Source organism: Triticum aestivum, chromosome 2A (genome assembly GCF_018294505.1).
Source record: "Triticum aestivum cultivar Chinese Spring chromosome 2A, IWGSC CS RefSeq v2.1, whole genome shotgun sequence".
Lineage (NCBI taxonomy): Eukaryota > Viridiplantae > Streptophyta > Magnoliopsida > Poales > Poaceae > Triticum > Triticum aestivum.
This window is the reverse complement of record NC_057797.1, coordinates 617,751,173-617,770,440: the sequence shown is the minus strand read 5'-3', so window position 1 is coordinate 617,770,440 and position 19,268 is coordinate 617,751,173. Positions and strand designations below refer to the sequence as shown.

Genomic DNA, 19,268 nt, shown 5'->3' with positions numbered 1-19,268 from the left:
CTTGATACGATCGTATGAGTTGATTTTTTTTTCGAGGCAAAGTTGAATAATTATATTGTTTGACACAATTTGCTCTAAAAGAAACCAGGCTTCTTTTTTGCTCTAAAAGACACCAGAATTTTTTTAGGGGTACCAGATTTTATTAGAAAACTGAAAAAATGGCACAAAAGCTTTATTTATGATCACCGCAGCCCAGCCCGAGCAAGAAGAGTTGGGCTTTTGAGGGTCCAACCCAACAAGAAACGTGCAAGAGGATCCGGTCCGGAAAGGACACAGTGCTCTGTTCCTGCACGGGACAGCGCGGTCGCCGCCAGCGTCGCCTTCTCTTCTCTGCGGCACTGTCCGCCGCGGACCCTCGTCCTCCAGAATTCCCCGGGGTAGCAAGGAGAGGGCCAGAGGCGGAGCAGCCGCAGCGGCCAGCGGCGGAGACGCGGCGACGCGAGGCAAGAAGAGATGGAGTACCGCAACAAGATGGTGCTCGCGCCCATGGTCCGCGCGGTAACTACTCCAAACCCTCCCGCCCCGATTCGCAGCAGCGCCCGCTTGAGTTGGGACCGTAGGAACCGAGTTTTAGCCCCCGGAGCACGGGGGTCCTAGATTCAAGTCTCCCTGAATCTAGAGCAGGAAGCTTTAGTGCGCACGGGGTCATCGAGTAGCTCGGCTTCTCGGCGCGTTGCTCGATGGACGATTGCCCCGTTGCTAGCCGTGTTAGTCAAAGCGAAGCCCGAGAGATCTCTTGTAGTCGGAAATCAGGGTTTTTTTATGCTCTAGGACTGGAATAAATAGCACGATATCTCTATCGATGAACTGATTTAGCTCTTTGTATGGTTCTTAGTTGCCCGATGCTGGATTCCTGAATAAATGCTGGTTATCCTCCACAAATCACAGTTATTTCTAGACAATATCCTCCTTGCCACATATTTCTTCAACATAAATACTAGTCATATGTGGAACTATCCTTATTCTGTCAGTGATTTTTGCAGGGTACTCTGCCGTTTAGGCTATTGGCTGCTGAATATGGCGCGGATATTACGTACGGAGAAGAAATAATAGATCATAAGTTTGTGAACTGTCAACGCGTTATAAATGGTATTGTAGTCCAATTGATGTTTCACAGTTCATTTTGATTTCACAACTGTGACTGCCATATCTCATAGTATTGTAGATAGCTTTACTCCAATAATGTTGCATTTTAAGTTAGTGACTGAAAGCATTTATCTGAGATGATTCTTGGATGTGATTTTTTTTTGTTTGGAGACAGGGAACAAATTTAAGGACTGCTTAGTGTACAAGTGTATAATTTAAGGACAACTTAACGCCACTGGATTTTTTTGTTTGTTCCCCATGTTCTCCAGATTTGTGTTTTTTGGTTCCACTCATTCTAATTTATGGTGTTCATCATTGGTCAGAATCTCTTGGGACAACTGATTTTGTGGAGAGAGGGACTGATAGTGTTGTTTTCCGAACATGCCCGCAAGAAAGGGACAAGGTTGTCTTTCAAATCGGCACGTCAGATGCTGTGAGAGCACTTAAAGCTGCTGAGATTGTGTAAGCCTTACTTCTGAGTTTGTTCTCAACAGCGAATAACTTAAAGTGCACTGTGTTATGGGGAAAGGGTGCTAACTAAATTGTTTGATCTGATGATTTGATCAAAGCTTTGAATTGGTCTTTTAAACATAGCATCTTCTCTTTAATCGTAATTTTTCATCCTCATCAGGTGTAATGATGTCGCTGCTATAGATATCAACATGGGTTGTCCAAAGGCTTTTTCTGTCAGTGGAGGAATGGGTTCTGCATTACTCTCCAAACCTGAGCTTATACATGATGTACATGCCTATATGGTCTTATTTGTTCTCTTACTTTCATGCCTTGTACTTTACTAGGCTTATTCAGGCTATGCAAATTATTCCATGTAGATTTTGACCACATTGTGGAGGAACTTGAACACACCAGTGACATGTAAAATCCGTCTACTGAACACACGTCAGGACACTGTGGAATTGGCACGCCGGATTGAGAAATGTGGTGTTCCAGCTCTGGCTGTCCATGGAAGGTAAGCACAGATGCAATTGTATTTCTGAGTCTTATCTTGCTTGAAAGCGCACAATATGCCATTCGTGTTTTTAAAGGGTATCAACCAAATTTAACACCCAAGATTGCAAATCGTGGTGAAAATTATATTCATATGCATGGCCATTCGGTTTATTAGAATTTTGTAGTACCCAAATTGATACGACTTAAATCCATGGAAAGTTCAGGGACTGACTCGCATTTTTGCCCACTATCCATACATTAACTAACTTGTAGATTTACTTTGTAATCCATTGGGTTTTGTTTTCACAGTAATCAAAATGAAATATGACGTGGTGCATATATCATCTTCCATTTTTCATGGACCCTAGGATCATTTTCGAGTGGTTGTTTTCCTTATGTCAGCCTTCTGTAAAACTGCAGAAAGGTCAAAGACAGGCCAAGGGATCCGGCTAAGTGGGATGAGATTGCTGATGTTGTATCCGCACTGTCAATTCCAGTTATAGCTAATGGGAATGTATTTGAGTACGAAGATTTTAAGAGAATCAAAGATGCTACAGGTTTGTATGTTCCATTCATATGCTCTTTTATTTATAATAGTAATTTTTATAGTATAGTACATTAAAGAGAAATTGAGAAATGCATAAATAGATCTCAGCTTAAATCTCGCTACTTCGGGTTTCTTTGCTTGCCAGTTATCAGTATTGTGCCTACTTTACACCTAGTCAAAAGAAAAATCTCCATGTACTTTGATTGCGATAGTAGTACTATATCGTTTCCTAAGCGCCAAATGGCAATAAACATCTGAGTTAACTGGAAAATGAAAATATTCATTCGCAAACAAGCATGCATAATCTGAGTTTCTTGAAAACCCATAAAGGTATTCTAAAAAAACTGCACAAATGTGAGGGATTAACACCTTGCTTCCAGTTCTTGGTGAGTCAGAGTGGCGAGCCAACGCAAAAACTAGCCAGTCTTTTGGGTATGAAACCCATTTGGGCGAGAATAGTACTAGGATGGGTGACCTCCTGGGAAGTCCTCGTGAAAGGCTTTCATATCTAGCCTACCCCAACTTGTTTGGGATAAAAGGCTTCGTAAGTAAGTAGTAAGCATGTTGTTTTTAACAATGGGTTTGTATCTTGATTACTTTGACTTCTAGGTGCCACATCTGTAATGGCTGCTAGAGGTGCCTTGTGGAATGCCTCCATTTTCTCTGCTAAAGGCAAAGTACCTTGGGAGGATTTCAAAAGAGAGTATGTGAGAAAGGTATTTAAAAATGTTGCTCTTGCATTTGTTCTGTTCAAACATCAAAGTTACTGTCTTGTTTTACTTATTGGATCTATATGTCTTCACATTTTATTTCTTTGGGGCAGACTATTTTGTGGGACAACGATATTAAGAGCACAAAGACAACGCTAAGAGAAATCATAATGCACTACATTTGCCTTGAAGGGACTGAAGGGAAAGGTGTGATAAAGTGTGGTTCGTCAGCAGATGTAGCGTAAGTGAAGTCAAGTTCCTATCTGTTTTCTTTTGCATATCATGAGCTCATGTAGCACTATATTTGGAGATGCATTGCCCTTCTATGGTACCCTGTGGATAATACTGCCCAAATTTATGGTCTTGGTCTTACTGGAACGGGCCCATTCACATGTGGCACATTCAAGATGCCATTTTTCATATGGTTGTGTGTACTTTGGCAGCTATTCGTGTCATTTTGATGATTACATAAAAATAGTAGTGTTAGATTTTTATTTAGAAGTACTTTCACGTCATTATTAGTTTTACTGTATATTAGAAGACTTCTTGAAGGAACCTAGTACATTAGCATGCTGGAATATTTGGCTTAAGAGGCATAATAGTATTTTTCAGAAATATTCCACCTATCTAGTACAGAGAGAAAAGCTTCTTTCTGTTGATAATATTGCCTGTTGAGAGCTCATCTGACATGGCTTTGCCCAGCTGGAGATAGATTAGTTGGTTTTATGTCACCATGATATATTTACAACAGGATCCTCCCTTACTGTCTCCTTGAAAGAAAACTAAGGATCAAACTGCAGAATAACACTGTTTAGGAAGGAGTCAATAGGAGATTGGTAGCCTTGAAATTGCCTTTCAAAATTTACAACTGAAGGAGTAGGTAATGAGTTTGGCCAAATGAATGCAAAACCTACCAGATTTTGCAATGCTGTGGTTCTTGCAATCTTCCTCATTTGACTTTTGTATATTCCTTAACTGGCAGCTATCTTGATGCTTATTCTTCTCATGTTTTCAGGAGACTTTACGGGGAAGAGGATTACTATAATTTTGTTGTTTCAAATAGGAAATGAAAAAAACAGGATTTTGCTAACCTCTATGTGACCCAGGTATCTATTTCATATAATTTCGTGTTGATGAAGTTTGCAACTCGTGATAACGAGTGAAACGAGTTTTTTGGTAGAGCTGATGCAATCATATAATTTTGCGTTGTTGAAGTTCTCTGCTGCAAATTTAATAATGTGCTCAAGAAATTCATGTTTAGTAACCAGGATTGCAAAAGACTTTCCAAATTTTAATTGTACGGTTCCCTTCCTTTGACATTGTAACTGGTATGTGCCAGTCTGTATGGGTTATGCATTGGACTGAAGTGGGACCAAGTACATGATTGTAAGTTACAATTTGCTAATTGTACGAGTGTGTCGGTGTGCGTGCTGTGGTTTGCTGAACCATGCAAAAAAAGGACAATTCTTTCTAGAGTATGAAGGTGTTGTTAGCTAACACCATTTGGAACAAATACATCAAATCTTGGATCTGAATGTCCAAGTTGCAACTTCGTAAAAATTGCTTTGGAAAAGACAGCAAGGCTTACCAATGGTTTGGTAAGCATTGGTTTTCATGACTGTGGACTGTGACCCCTGTCGTGAAGGGCAACTCTTATCCCAAAAGATGGACTAGAAGTTTGGTGTTTTAGCTCCAGATTTGATCAGTGTACCTTCCACTTTATTTGGCGTGCTGTGTTTCTGAAGTCCTGTTGGCTCCTTGTTAACCTTTTTTTACTTGACTCTTCTTTGTCTAATTTCATGTTTTCTGACAGCTTCTGCTTGGATCCCTCGGTTGGTTTTATGAATGTTTTCTCCGGAGATCTTTGGATGAGTTTTGGAGAAATTCACATATCACCAAAGAAGAGTGCAGTTTTGGCTTTTGCACTGTGCCATCATGGTATCTGATCAAGATCAACTGAGGATTCATGGATTCCTTATTTCGTGGGGTACAGTTTTGCGCCGTGTTCTTATAGGATTTTTTTTGACAAAAAAGGCCGTTGATTTAGACTGACAAGAATCTAGAAGCATTTTGAGATACTGTATTCTTTCCATTACTGACAAAATATATAATCCATGACTTGCTGATAGACACCATTTCTGTAAGCTTACATATATTTTAGTTATTCTGCCAATCTGGATCGCTGAAAGGCTGTGTCATGTATTATTGATGGAAATCATGTTATTTGGGAAGTTCAAGGCCTTATTGTGTTACCTGACACTTGGGTTAGATCCAATTGTCTATCAGGGTCCAAATGCTTTGGAGTTGTTTGATAAAAGAAAAAAACAGGATTTTGTGAGAATTGTATTCCTTAGAAACGATCGTTGTGTGGGTTTGTACTTTGTACATTTTGTAGGATTTGTTATTGCGTAGAATTTACAGCATTTGGCTACGGCCTTGGTTTTGTTCTTTGGCTTCATCCCATGCATATGATGCCTTCCAATCTGGTTGCTCTGACAGGCATGAAACTGCCTCTGTATATGGATTCTGGAAGCACAAAGTCTGCATCACCCGTGACATCATAGACCATATGAGGTCACATGCTATTTCTTCTGGAAGGACTTATTGATACATATGCTACTGTATCATAATATCTCACTCAGATAATTTCTTGCAGCGGACCAATTATTTTCCTTGGTTTCCGTCTTCTAGATGCCCAGAGCAATGCTTTCTTCTTTGGGGTAAATCAAACCAATTTTACTGAGCAATATGTTTTTCATCAAAAGATATAACTTTCTGTGTCAAGAAAGAGAGTAAACCATATTTACGTTAGAAAGATGTTCAATGTATCTGTAAAAATATGTTCAACACGCTTGGAACTTGTGTCAGGTTCTGGATCTTGTGGCATGGGTAATTCGGAACGTCAGCCGTCAGGATCTCTACTACTCCTAGCATAAACGAAATATTCAGATTTGGAGGGGATCAGCATCATGGTTTACATTCAGAAACTCCTAGCACTACATTAGTTTACAAAGCTGGGGTGGGAGATCAAACACCCAAATCTCCCTTTTTTGGTCTGTAATATCTCATCTGAACATCAAACCATGCTGAGCATGATCGCACAACACTTTACATTCAGGTTATCGATCCATGTACTAGTACCACACAAAGAAACTCACCCGGTTCTGAACACAAACGAAATCTGAAGATGCTAGCAGACAGCAGTTCTAGTTACGCGCCGACGACCGCGGCTCATCTCCCTCCGGAGAGGTCGGACATCTGGGACATGGTGCCGGCGGTGATGGAGGTCATCGGGTAGGACATGACGTAGGGGTCGAAGCCCTGGTCCTGCATGAGCGCCAGCATGTTGAAGCTCTGGTACGTGGGCGACAGCTCCGGCAGCTTGAGGTCGCCGTCCAGGTACTGCGCCACCTGCCGCGTGGTCGGCCGCGCGCCGGGCAGCGGGTGCGAGCACAGCAGGCCCAGCCGCAGCACCAGGCTGGCCTCCTCCTCCACGACGTCGCCGCCCAGGCGCGGGTCGACGGCGCCGGTGACCGCCCCGGCGCGCCACTGGTCGAGCACCCAGTCCACCAGCACCAGGTGGTTGTCGCGCGCGTCCTGCACCACCGGCTTCCGCCCGCACGCCACCTCCAGCATGAAGGCCCCGAGTGCGAACACGTCGGACGCCTTGGAGGCCCTCCCCGTGTGCCCCAGCTCCGGCGCCAGGTACCCCATGGTGCCCACCACGTGCGTCGTGTGCGGGTCCGTGCCGTGGTCGTACAGCCGCGCCAGCCCGAAGTCGCCCAGCCGGCCGTTCATGTCGGCGTCCAGCAGCACGTTGCTGGCCTTGATGTCCCGGTGCACCACCACCTGCTCCCAGTCCTCGTGGAGGTACAGCAGCCCGGACGCGACGCCCTTGATGATCCGGAACCTCTGCCCCCAGCCCAGGCCCGCCGCCGCCGCCGTCTTCTTCTCGCCGTCGTCGTACAGGTGCTTGTCCAGGCTGCCGTTGGGCATGTAGTCGTACACCAGCAGCAGCTCGCCCTTGCGCCGGCAGTAGCCCAGCAGCTGCACCAGGTTGCGGTGCCGGAGCCGACCGATGGTCACCACCTCCGCCACGAACTCCCTCATCCCCTGCCTCGACCCGTGCGACACCTTCTTCACCGCGATCTCCGCCGACTTGGACTTGGGGAGCGTGCCGCGGTACACCCGACCGAACCCGCCGATGCCCAGCAGCCGCTCGTCGCTGAACCCGTCGGTGGCGTGGTAGAGGTCCTTGTACGAGAACCTGTGCGGCCCGAAGGTGGCCTCCCAGTCCTCCTTGAGCTCCCCGAACATGCGCCGCCGCCGCATGCACACGAAGACGGCGGCGGCCACCGCGAAGACGAGCAGCGCGGACGCGATCGGGAGCACGATCTCCAGAACCTTGGACCGCGGCTTGGGGAAGGTGACCGGCATCGACGGCAGCGACGAGATGTTGAGCGCCGGGGCGGCGCCGTTCATCTTGAAGCTCCAGCCGAGCACGTAGTGGCGGCAGAAGAGGATGCCGCTGGACGAGGAGAACCCGACGTACGCGGTGCCGTCGATGACGGAGGAGAGGTTGACGACGGCGGAGAGCAGGGGCCGCTTGGGCCGGGCCACCTGCAGGGGCGCCATGGTGACGTTGACCTGCATGGTCCGGCCGTCGAAGTCCACCCACACCTGCATGGGCTTGCGGTCCACCAGGCTGATGTTCCTGAAGGCGCCGGTGCCGTCGTCGTCGTAGTATCCCGCGTTGTCGGCGTCGACGGAGTTGAGCCCGTTGACGTCGACGCCGACGTGGTTGCCGCTCATGTCGTTGAACTCGGAGTTGAGGATGGTGTCGAACTCGACGGCGAAGAGGTGGTTGGTGGCGTTGCCGTTGTTGGCGGAGCCGACGAGGCCGAGGAACTGGCCCGGCAGCGCGGAGGAGAAGTTGGCGCTCTTGGCGACGACGAAGGCCATGCCGTGGCTGCTGAGCGTGTCGTAGGCGCCGATGATGCCGATGACGAAGGCCGTGGAGAAGGACCGCATGGCCGTGCTGTTGGGCGCCCGGTGGAACTGCAGCGGCGTCGGGAAGAAGGCGTGGCCCTTGAGCTGGCTGGTGGCGTTGCTCAGCTGGAGCAGCCCGTTGGGGGTCACCGTGGCCATGCCGTCCATGGTGAGGTTCGCGCCCGTGAAGCCGTCGAAGACGAACTGCTCGTCCGCCGCCGCCGCCCGGCGGGGGCCGGCGAGGCCGAGTAGGAGGAGCAGGAGAAGGAGCGGCATGGTCTCTCTGGATCTCTGCAGTCTGCGAATGCCGTGGCTGGCCTCTCTATAGCCCCACTGATACTACTCCCGGTGTGTAGTAATTAACATACCATATCCTTTTCTTTTGTGTGGGTGGCTTAACCTTAAAAGCAGTGTGAAGTTGACCGAGATGTAAACGTGGAGATTAGCACAGATCCTGGTGGGATGGTGAGGCTGTGAGAGTGAGAGGAGCGAGGCAAAATCTAATGTTTGGTCGCGCCCACCAAATTGTGGGCGATGGCACAGCGACTGCACATGTGTAGACGCGTCTGCCCGGAGCCGTGATGCCTCTCGGGCTCTTGGCTTTGTCACTGTCCGCTGCCCGTTCGTCCTGATGGGTCAACGATTCCGGCACGGTTTTCCGAATGGACGCGACCGGTGGGACGCGGCGCGAGCACGCAAGTCGCGCAGCAATTACTACTAGAGGCTGCATGCAGGTGCAGCCCACTCACGCCGTGCCCGCGCCGCCCCGGCGCCCACAGGGCACAGGCCGTGAGTAGGAACCTTCCTTGGCTCGTCTCGTGTGCTCCGCTGTGCGCTGTGGGGGCTTGCCACTCACTCACTCCATTGACCGATCCACTCACCTCATTTTCCCCGGTGGTTGAGGATTTGGATCCATCTGCTTCGAGGTTTTAATACGACGCCGGTTCTTTTGAGACTGGCGATTTCCGGGTCCAATTCTCTGTAACCTTAGATGATCCTGACACGAGTAGTAAGAAATGTGATGCGCCGAGGAGAAGTCAAAGATGGGCGCGCGCCAACTCAATTTCGTCGCAGTTAGCAGCTGCCTCGTATCGTATCTATCAGGCTAGGATACAGCGTTGCGGTATGACGCTCAACCACTCACTCCTGTCATAATGTCATTGCCCACCTAACCTAATAAGATATGTAATTTTGTATAAACTTCTTTTTGACTTTGACTCCCGGAGTCGTCGAAGTACAATGCACGCGTACGCTGGGCAGGGCAAGGTCCCCACTGCAGCACTGGCATAGTTTGTCTATGTAGTGTGATCTTGCTCTGAAATCCTCCTATGATTGTACTCTCCATCAAGACGATGGTAATGAAAGTATCATAACTAGTATTATGTATGTTAATAGTATGCAATTTACATGAGGTGACATAGAATTAAATTTTAAAAAAAATTAAGTGTAGTACTATTATGATACCGGATTATAATAAATTGTATATTACTATGTGTCATGCATGACAATAAATAAAGTCGTTCGTAATACTATTATATGATACTTTGCATTAAGGAAACAATATTATATGCTAGTATCATATATTACATGATACTAATTTATGATACTATCCATTACAAACAGCCTTATCGACAGTCTTGATTAGCATTAGCACCCCCTCCCCACCCAGGCACCCACGTTAGCAACACAATCTTGATTACTACTACTGGCACCCAAAGCAGCAGATTTTGAACGAAGACTCGCCGCTCGGGTCAATGCGTCGCACGATCACCAAATTCCGGATCGCATCGTTCACACGCGGCAGTCCACCATCACACTCTACACTACAAACCCCCAGGCCTGCGCTGCTCGCACAACAGACGAGGCGCAGCGGACGCCGCAAGCAACGCACGGCGGACACTCGCCATGGCTCCTCGCCGCTTTCTCCTCCTCCTCCCAGTCCTCCTCGTCCTCCTCGGCGCCGATGGCTTCGGCCGTGGCGCCGGGCAGAACACCGACCAGTTCGCCTACAACGGCTTCGCGAGCGCCAACCTCACGCTCGACGGCCTGGCCGCCGTGGCGCCCAACGGCCTGCTGGCGCTCAGCAACGGCACCAGCCAGGCGGCCGGCCACGCGTTCCACCCGACGCCGCTCCGCATGCGCAACGGCGCCGTGCAGTCCTTCTCCGTCGCCTTCGTCTTCGCCATCGTCTCCAACTTCACCGTGCTCAGCGACAACGGCATGGCGTTCGTGGTGGCGCCCAGCACCAGGCTCTCCACCTTCAACGCCGGCCAGTACCTCGGCATCCTCAACGTCACCGACAACGGCAAGCCCGACAACGGCGTCTTCGCCGTCGAGCTCGACACCATGCTCAACCCGGAGTTCCAGGACATGAACAGCAACCACGTCGGCGTCGACCTCAACAGCCTGCGCTCCGTGCAGAACCACTCCGCCGGGTGGTACGACGACGCCACGGGCGTGTTCAACAACCTCAGCCTCATCAGCCGCCGGCCCATGCAGGTCTGGGTGGACTACGACGGCGCCACCACCCGGCTCGACGTCGCCATGGCGCCCCTCGACGTGCCCAGGCCGAGGAAGCCCCTCATCTCCGCGCCCGTCAACCTCTCGGCGGTCGTCACCGACACGGCGTACGTTGGGTTCTCGGCGGCCACGGGCGTCATCTTCACGCGCCACTACGTTCTCGGCTGGAGCTTCGCGCTCAACGGACCCGCGCCGCCGCTCGACACCTCGAAGCTCCCCTCGCTGCCGCGGTTCAGCCCCAAGCCGCGGTCCAAGGTGCTGGAGATCGTGCTCCCGATCGCCACCGCGGCCTTCGTCCTCGCGCTGGCCATCGCCTTCTTCATGTTCGTGCGCACGCGCATCCGGTACGCGGAGGTGCGCGAGGACTGGGAGGTGGAGTTCGGGCCGCACCGGTTCGCGTACAAGGAGCTGTACAAGGCCACCAAGGGGTTCAAGAACCGGCGGCTGCTGGGCACCGGCGGCTTCGGCAGGGTGTACAAGGGCGTGCTCCCGAGGTCCAACCTGGAGATCGCGGTGAAGCGGGTGTCGCACGACTCCAAGCAGGGGATGAAGGAGTTCATCGCGGAGGTGGTCAGCCTCGGCCACCTCCGGCACCGGAACCTGGTGCAGCTGCTCGGCTACTGCCGCCGGCAGGGGGAGCTCCTGCTGGTGTACGACTGCATGCCCAACGGCAGCCTCGACAAGTACCTGCACGACAAGACCAGGCCCGTCCTGGACTGGAGCCAGAGGTTCCAGATCATCCGGGGCGTCGCGTCGGGGCTGCTGTACCTCCACGAGGACTGGGACAAGATCGTGATCCACCGCGACATCAAGGCCAGCAACGTGCTCCTGGACGCCGACATGAACGGCCGGCTAGGGGACTTCGGGCTGGCGCGGCTGTACGACCACGGCGTGGACCCGCAGACGACGCACGTGGTGGGCACCATGGGGTACCTGGCGCCGGAGCTGGTGCGCACGGGCAAGGCGACGCCGGTGACGGACGTGTTCGCGTTCGGCGTGTTCGTGCTGGAGGTGACCTGCGGGCGGCGCCCGCTGGGGTGCATCGCGGCCGACGACCAGAACGTGCTGCTGGACTGGGTGCAGGAGCACGAGCGGCGGCGCGCGGGGCTGGACACGGTGGACCCGCGGCTGTGCGGCAAGTACGACGCCGACGAGGCGCGGCTGGCGATCAAGCTGGGGCTGATGTGCGCGCACCCGCTGCCGGACGCGCGGCCCGGGATGCGGCAGGTGACGCAGTACCTGGAGGGCGAGGCGACCGTGCCGGAGGTGGTGCCGACGTTCCTCAGCTACACCACGCTGGCGCTGATGCAGAACGACGGGTTCGACTCCTTCGCCATGTCCTTCCCGTCCACGGTCACCACGGACGCCAGCCCCACCTCCGGCGACGTCTCGGCCGTCTCCGGCCTCTCGGGCGGACGGTGAATGAATAAACAAGGACAAGAAGTCGTCGTAGTAGTAGTCGCTGCGTGAGTCGTTGGTTTGATTCCTCATCTATCGTGACGTACGTACGTCATCTGCTGTAACATGAGCAGTGGCACTTTTCCTAGTAGTGGATAATTAACTGTGAGCAGTAATACAGTGATGTTTTTCTAGTCTGCACTCAAACATCGGTGCCATGCCTGGGAGTCAACACTGGTTGAAAACGGAAAACTAATCTTGAGCCGCCCACGTGGTGGTGGATGTTATCTTCGGGCTACCGCCGCGTGCTGGCACGGTGCCTCGTCGTCACGGATGGCGTCTCGGCTTGGATTCGGCGTGCGCGACAGGACGAAAGCGTGGGTCATGCACGGCCGCAGGATGACCGTGACGGCTCTCGTTTTGCGGTGGCGCACGCACGGGCACGGCTCACTGGATTTCTGCGCCGCCTGTTGTTTTCCTGTATAAGAGCATCTGCAACACGCGCCGAACGCGGCGCGCGCAAAAAACAGTTTTAGCGCGTGTTCATTGTCTGTTTTGGCGCGGCGCGCAGCGCCTGCTCCAGCAACCGCGCTAAAATGCAGCGCGCGCGCCGCTTCATCAGCGCGCGACTCGCACAAACAACATATGCATTCGAAAACAGAAGCAAAAAGATCAAAACAAACAAAAATAAATAGTTCAATTTCGTTTATTACAACTCAAACAAACAGTTTATTGTTCAGTACAAAAAATAGTGCAATGAACATAACAAATAGTTCAACAATACAATAACGAACGCACAAATCATGATGCTCTTTGTCGTTCATTCCATGCCCACCACTCCTTAATGAGATCCTTCTGAAGATCATTATGCGATGCGGGACGTCGAATGGCATGATAGGAGGCAACAAAACGGACCGGAGAAAGTGCGCGCGGGACGGGGATAGGCTGGGGAAGCGCCGGAACGGTCGCCGGGTGGCGCGGTCGGCGGCGGCGGCGCGGCTGGATGAGGGTGAGAGGTGCGAGTGAGCGCGTGAGAGTCCAACGTGCGGGAACGGGCGCAGCAAATAAGCGGCGCGCGATTGCGTTTCGGCCCACGCGCTGGACTACGTATGCCGCGCGCGCTGTTTTCGCGCGTCCGCTGGAGCAACTATTCCGGTTGCGCGTGTGCTAAAACGAGGGATTTTGCGGCGCGGCGCTAGTTTGGCGCACCTGTTGGAGATGCTCTAAGAGTCCGTTGCGCATGCTACCGTGGCGTGGTTTCGGTTTGGCTCCTTTGCCGGTTCTGTTCATGTTCTTTTCACAATGGACATGAGAGAGCCATGCTGCCGACGCACATCGCAGAGGTGTAACGTGCTGATCCGGCTTCAGAAAGATTTGTGACGTGCTGGATTTGAAGATCTCATTCTATGGGGTGATGCGAATTCTCAGTCTCGGCTGTTTCAGTCAGCACCAGTGGCGTCTTTTTTTAAGCTCCACTCTATCTACTGTTCAGTCGTCATGCACGCTGCCTGCTGTTTGCCATACAACCATCTCGTACATGATATGCACAGCCAAAATATATATTGTGACCACTGACCAGTGAGTAGCTGTTAGGTACAAGACCCTGAATGCAGTGCCGAAATTCAGCGGGCAAGGGTAAGGTGGTCGGGCTGGTGTTCATACTACCATATCTATATGCATGCACAGTCACTCCCTATAACTAGCACAAGCAAGTGAGTCGATTGGTACGCACGGTCCAGCGCGCTGCAACTTGCAATATCTCCGAGATAATCTATATACTCCCTCCATTCCCTTATCTAATGCGTATTAGTTTTTTACTAGAATTCCACAATGTAGTGCGCGTGAGCTACATTGGACAGCAATTACCCTCAGCTGTTCACAGGAGATGCAACCACATCCACATGCATGCGTACAGAGTGTGTGCAGGCAGGGCTATTGTGGTCCAAAAGTACAAGTCCACGTCATGCCTTGGTTTTGGAGCTGCAAACCATGCGCACTACATATTGAACCAGAGGGAGCACGGGCCAGTTAACCGATCCTGCCTCGAGCATGTGGTGGGTGGCCGCGTTAAACAACCCTGTCTCGCATAAAAGAGGAATGTTAAGCGGTCAGTCCCGCTGCAACTGAGCCGAGCACATGGAAGACGATTGTACTCGTATTAAACAAGGACACAACAAGATAGACAGGCCACTGTCTCCATCTCTACTACGTACAGTGTACCATTTTTGAATAAGGAAACTTTCATTGGGCCGCTGGTGGTAGTTATCCTTCAGTGGACCAAGATTTTCTTAATCTCATCCCACTTAGCCACTGAGGATTGCCTTTTTCTTTTGTAAGAAACTCCACTTTTTTTAGGGCTGCTTTTTAAGAAACTCTACTGTGGATTGCCTAATCGAACCAGCCGTCGCTGGAGTAGACGCCATCACACTACCTTTTGTTCTAACAGGGAGGCAAGGTAACGCGCTTCTAGGATTTCATAAAATATTTTGGATTTCAGTAAATTTCATGAACTTGATAATTTTAAATAATATTCAGGGATTTACGAATGTTTTAATTTTTTAGAAATGTTCCAAATTTTGAAAAAAATGTCTGCGCATTAATAAATATTCATGAATTTTTTGTTTGAATTTCAAAAAATATTCACCAATTGAAAAACGAACTTGGATTTCAGAATAATGTTCTGAATTTGAAAATGGTTTGGATTTAGAGAATTTTCATGATTTTTAAAAACGTTCTTGGATTTGAAAAATATACATTAATTTGAAAATGTTCCCAAAAGTAAAAAAATGTTTATGAATTTTAAAAATTGATAAAAAATTATTATTTTTTAGAAATTTGAAAAATGTTCTCACATTACAAAAAAGTTTGGAATTTTAAAAAATATTCAAGAAATTTTGAAATAAAACAACTAAAAATAAAAAGGAAAGAATTAGAAAAACAAGTAGAAAAAACCAAAAGAAAAAAATAGAACCTTCCCACAAATAGTGGGGAGGAAAACGAGAATGGGTCGGCCCATATCACTAATTTTAGGAAACCGGAATATCCTCTTTTACTGATTTGCTTGATCTGAACTTGCTCTGCTTAGGCCTGCCAGAGAGTCTCCGAATCTCTATCATCTTCGACACCTCAGCCTCAAGACAACTTGCTCTGCTTAGGCCTGCCAGAGAGTCTCTGAATCTCTATCATCTTCGACAGCTTAGCCTCAAGACACGTTGACCGCCAACCTACAACAACTTCTTCTGGTGGGCATCACGCAGGCCAATAAGAGAGTTGGCGGTAACGTGGGAAACCGAGGCGGCGAGAAAATCAGGAGCGCTGACTCGGACTCAATCGCCAAAGACAAGGAGTCTGGCTGAAATTTCATGGAGTTCCCCATGTGTGGTTTTGGTAATTAGTTATAATCCACATGGACTAATGTTTTCCATTGAGATGTATTTGAAGAAAAGTTTGATAGGCAATGCATGAAGAAATTGGATGGATTTGGAATGAATTCCATCAACATAAAGATATGCATCAAAATCATTGAGCTGAAGTGATGAATATATTATGACCAATAAGAAGCAAAAGAATGGACTTTAGGACCTCAAGATTAAGTTCTATGATTGAATCAAGTACAATCAATATGAAGTCTATGTGATGTATAAGGTGTGATCAAGTTGAAGTTCATTGAATGAACTCAAAGTTTGTCATGCTTGGACTTATGAGTTGATCCGCTATGGATCAAGATTTTGAGAGAATGATTAAAGGGAAGAATTCTAGATAAGGCTTGAATATGAGATTATGATGAGCTCATAAGTTGAGTTGATCTAATAATGAAGCAAGTAAGTCAAGTGAAGAATTCATTGTGCTTCTAAAGAGATCATAATGGATCATCTAGAAGAGCAAGTGATCAAAATTTGATTACTAAATGGATTAAAAATAATTGTACAATTAGCGTGCTAATTGGGGTTTTCTATTAGAAACGGTTATTGAGAAAACACCGTAGGCGATGACTTCAGACAACCCACACAATTTCTAGGAAGTAAACATGTTGGATCAATGAACAATCACACACGACTTTGTCTAGACAACTATTTGCGTTAGGCCACCTTGCACAAACATTTTCCATATAAAAAGTGTGTGTGATTGACAACTTATGCCACACAGTTTGTTCTAGGGACAGTGCGTGATGCATTTAATAACACAAACGATAAAATTATTAATATGGTCTGCAATGTCAATGCTATCACAGACGATGTAATGGGGGAAATCGTGTGTGATGTATGTACAAACGAAAACATTTGTCTAAGATTCACTATGTGCGATGTACATATGAACGGAAATGTTTGTATGGGATTCAGTGTGTGGGATGTACATACGAATGGAAATGATTGGGCATGTATAATTGTATGCGATGGCTCGCCCGATCGCACATGAGCTCTTTTTGCCCCGCGTGTGTGACCGGAGGACCTATCGCCGATGGTTTCTGGATCATGTGGGAAGGACCCCCCTATCGCACACACAAGCAAGGCGACGGTTTAAAATGCCGTCGCGGAAAGGGATTAAAAACTGTTTGTATAGCAGGTCACTGCACTAGTGAAGACGGGAAGGACTCCTCCTCCCCCACCCCAATTCTGTCTCCCAGAGGGGGAAAGTGAAGGAAATATGCCCTAGAGGCAATAATAAAGTTATTATTTATTTCTTTATGTCGGTGGAAACGACACCTATGGGGTCACTGGGATCCCTTTTACGGTTGGCGAGCGCGAGGTTGTGCAAAGAGCGGGTCTGACAGAAAGCACACGGATCGTTTACCCAGCTTTGGGCCGCGAAGATGCGTAATACCCTAGTCCTGCTTTGGTGGATGTATTTGAGTGTTCTTGTGTTCTTGAGCTAGCTACGGGGTGCAACTTTCCCAAAAGAGCCAAATCCCTCTCCTGGACGCCTCGGGCCTCCTTTTATAGGCGAAAAGGGATTGCCACAGTGGCACACAGAAGGTGGAAAGGTCTATAGTGGATGAGTCTATCCTCTGGCCCCGTCAGAAAAACGCATTTAATGCGTTGCCAACGTGCCCCTCTCACTTTATCGGGGGTGGTAAGGAAGCACGTCCCACCTATCACCGCCACGCCTGGCTTCGACATGCGTCCGAGCTGACGAGGCGTCGTAGCGCCACATTGGCTGGCTGCTGGGCTGGCACGATGGTGGAGCCTTCATGAAGGGTCGCATGCCACCACGCAGGTGCTTGCTGAGTCGGTGTAGAGGCCGCCCGTCGCCACGCAAGTGCCTGCCCAGCTGGTTGAGCTAGCAGCTGCTTGGGGACGGTGGTGGAGTCTTGGCTGGCACGGGCCTGGCAGTGGCCCTGCCGATGCCCTCGGCAAGGGTCTTGCCGTGGCGTTGCAGTCGTCCCTGGCAAGGGTCTTGCCGGGGGTCTTGTGGATTTCCTTGGCTAGGATCCCGCCGAGGGTCGCCGTCCTCTGGTCATCATCTGATCTCACATGTTTATGATATTGACAAAGATTTGCATGCCACCACAGAGGCGCCTCTCGAGCCTTGGTTCCAATGTAATTGGTTGGGTTGGAGCCTGTGGGCTCAAGGGTGGCTCACTCCGCTGGCATCGGGCAAGTTTCCCCGGCAAAGCTCTTGCCGGGGCTGCGGAGGCTGCCTCGGCAAGGATCTTGCCGAGGGAGTCCACCTCGCCCTCTTGCTCTCCCGCGCTTCTGGTCTTGGCGTTGCCTTGGTTGCCTCGTGTTTCGGCTTCTCTCCGACTTCCCTCCTCTGCCCTACTAAGTGTGGCCGTGGCGCGCGACTCTGACTACCCGTGCACAAGTAAAGGGGTCAAAAGAAGAGCCCCTACTTTTGTACACCGATAGGGGCCCCCGGGCCTGGGCCACACATAAGCGAGCCGCGTTGTTGGGCTAGGCCCAGAACAGTGCGCAGGCAGGAGGGGCGGATTTTACCGCATAACCTTCTCGTCCGCTATGCTTCCCCACGACCTGCGTTGAACACGCGACGTGGAGGGTCGTGCGTGACGTGGGGGTCATGCGTGGGGCGTTTTCCGCACGCATGCGTCACATCATGGTAAAGAGGCGGCCCGCGCCTTCCCCGTAAAAAGGAACGACCGCGGGCGCGCTGCTCATTTACCCCTGTGTCTTCTCCAATCTAGGAACCACTGTCCCTTCCTTCTTCCTCCTCAAGCCCCTGCTCTCGCTCGCCATCGCCGCATTTTCGCTACCCTTTCCCTTCCACCTTTCGCAGCCGCCATGGCACCCAAGACTAGCAAGGGCAAGGGAGCGGCCAAGGACGCCGGAGGGGTGGAGCCGCCAGAGAATGAGTTGGCGGCGCGGCGGATGCATCTCGCCTACTTCCCCTCGATGGTCGACGCGGCCCACCTCCGGGACAAATTCAGACCGCTGTGGGGGGTCAAGACGGGGGGAGAAACGACGGGGCATCCTGCCACACGTGTCATCCCCGCCAACTGTGGCAAAGCCGCCCCGAATCGGTATCCGTTCTTCGTCGATTACTTTTTCTGCGGCCTCTGCCCCCTTCTCCGATTTCTTCAATGACATCATGCATATCTTCGGCTTCCACCTCCTAGATTTCACCCCAAATGCCATGGCGTGCATGGCTCTTTTCGCCCATCTCTGTGAGGGCTTCGCCGGAGTGCATCCCAACACGGCGCTCTTCCGCCACTACTTCTTCCCTCGGATCCAGAAGGGAGGCGCCATCCCCGGTTGTGTCACCTGGATCCCGAGGTCCAAGGGGACATACCCGGAGGGCGCTCAGAAGGAGAGGTGGGAGGAGTGGCGGGGCCGGTGGTGCTAGATTGAAGAGGAGGATCCACAAGAATTCTGCCGGGTTCGCCAAGCGCCGCCGGTTCGCGGAAACGACTGGAGCAATGTCGATGCCAACGATGCGAAGCTCACGGTCGCCACCACCAGGATTCTTCGCCTTACCGAGGCCGGGCTCACCCTTGAGATGCTCGGGGCGGATTTCATCCGCTGCCGAATCGCTCCGCTGCATAACAAGGGGAGGCCGACCTGGCTTTTCACGAATGCAGCCAATATCATGAGGCTTCGCCCCGGCCTCGACCACAA

The 19,268-nt window shown here is 50.4% G+C and overlaps 3 protein-coding genes across 3 annotated transcripts; 2 read left to right on the top strand and 1 right to left on the bottom strand.

Moving 5' to 3' along the window:
• Nucleotides 1-216: 216 nt before the first annotated feature.
• On the top strand, nt 217-5,528 carry LOC123189803 (tRNA-dihydrouridine(20) synthase [NAD(P)+]-like). Its single transcript, XM_044602294.1, has 10 exons — nt 217-498; nt 984-1,089; nt 1,410-1,548; nt 1,718-1,826; nt 1,917-2,053; nt 2,455-2,591; nt 3,191-3,297; nt 3,405-3,532; nt 4,307-4,397; nt 5,105-5,528. Exons 1-9 carry the CDS (start codon nt 454-456, stop codon nt 4,359-4,361), a joined length of 963 nt encoding a protein of 320 aa, XP_044458229.1. The 5' UTR covers nt 217-453; the 3' UTR covers nt 4,362-4,397; nt 5,105-5,528.
• Nucleotides 5,529-6,249: 721 nt separating this feature from the next.
• On the bottom strand, nt 6,250-8,701 carry LOC123189801 (L-type lectin-domain containing receptor kinase SIT2). The gene has a single exon (XM_044602293.1). It carries the CDS (start codon nt 8,554-8,556, stop codon nt 6,523-6,525), a length of 2,034 nt encoding a protein of 677 aa, XP_044458228.1. The 5' UTR covers nt 8,557-8,701; the 3' UTR covers nt 6,250-6,522.
• A 1,329-nt stretch (nt 8,702-10,030) lies between these two features.
• LOC123189800 (L-type lectin-domain containing receptor kinase SIT2) lies at nt 10,031-12,405 on the top strand. The gene has a single exon (XM_044602292.1). It carries the CDS (start codon nt 10,186-10,188, stop codon nt 12,220-12,222), a length of 2,037 nt encoding a protein of 678 aa, XP_044458227.1. The 5' UTR covers nt 10,031-10,185; the 3' UTR covers nt 12,223-12,405.
• Nucleotides 12,406-19,268: the final 6,863 nt, after the last annotated feature.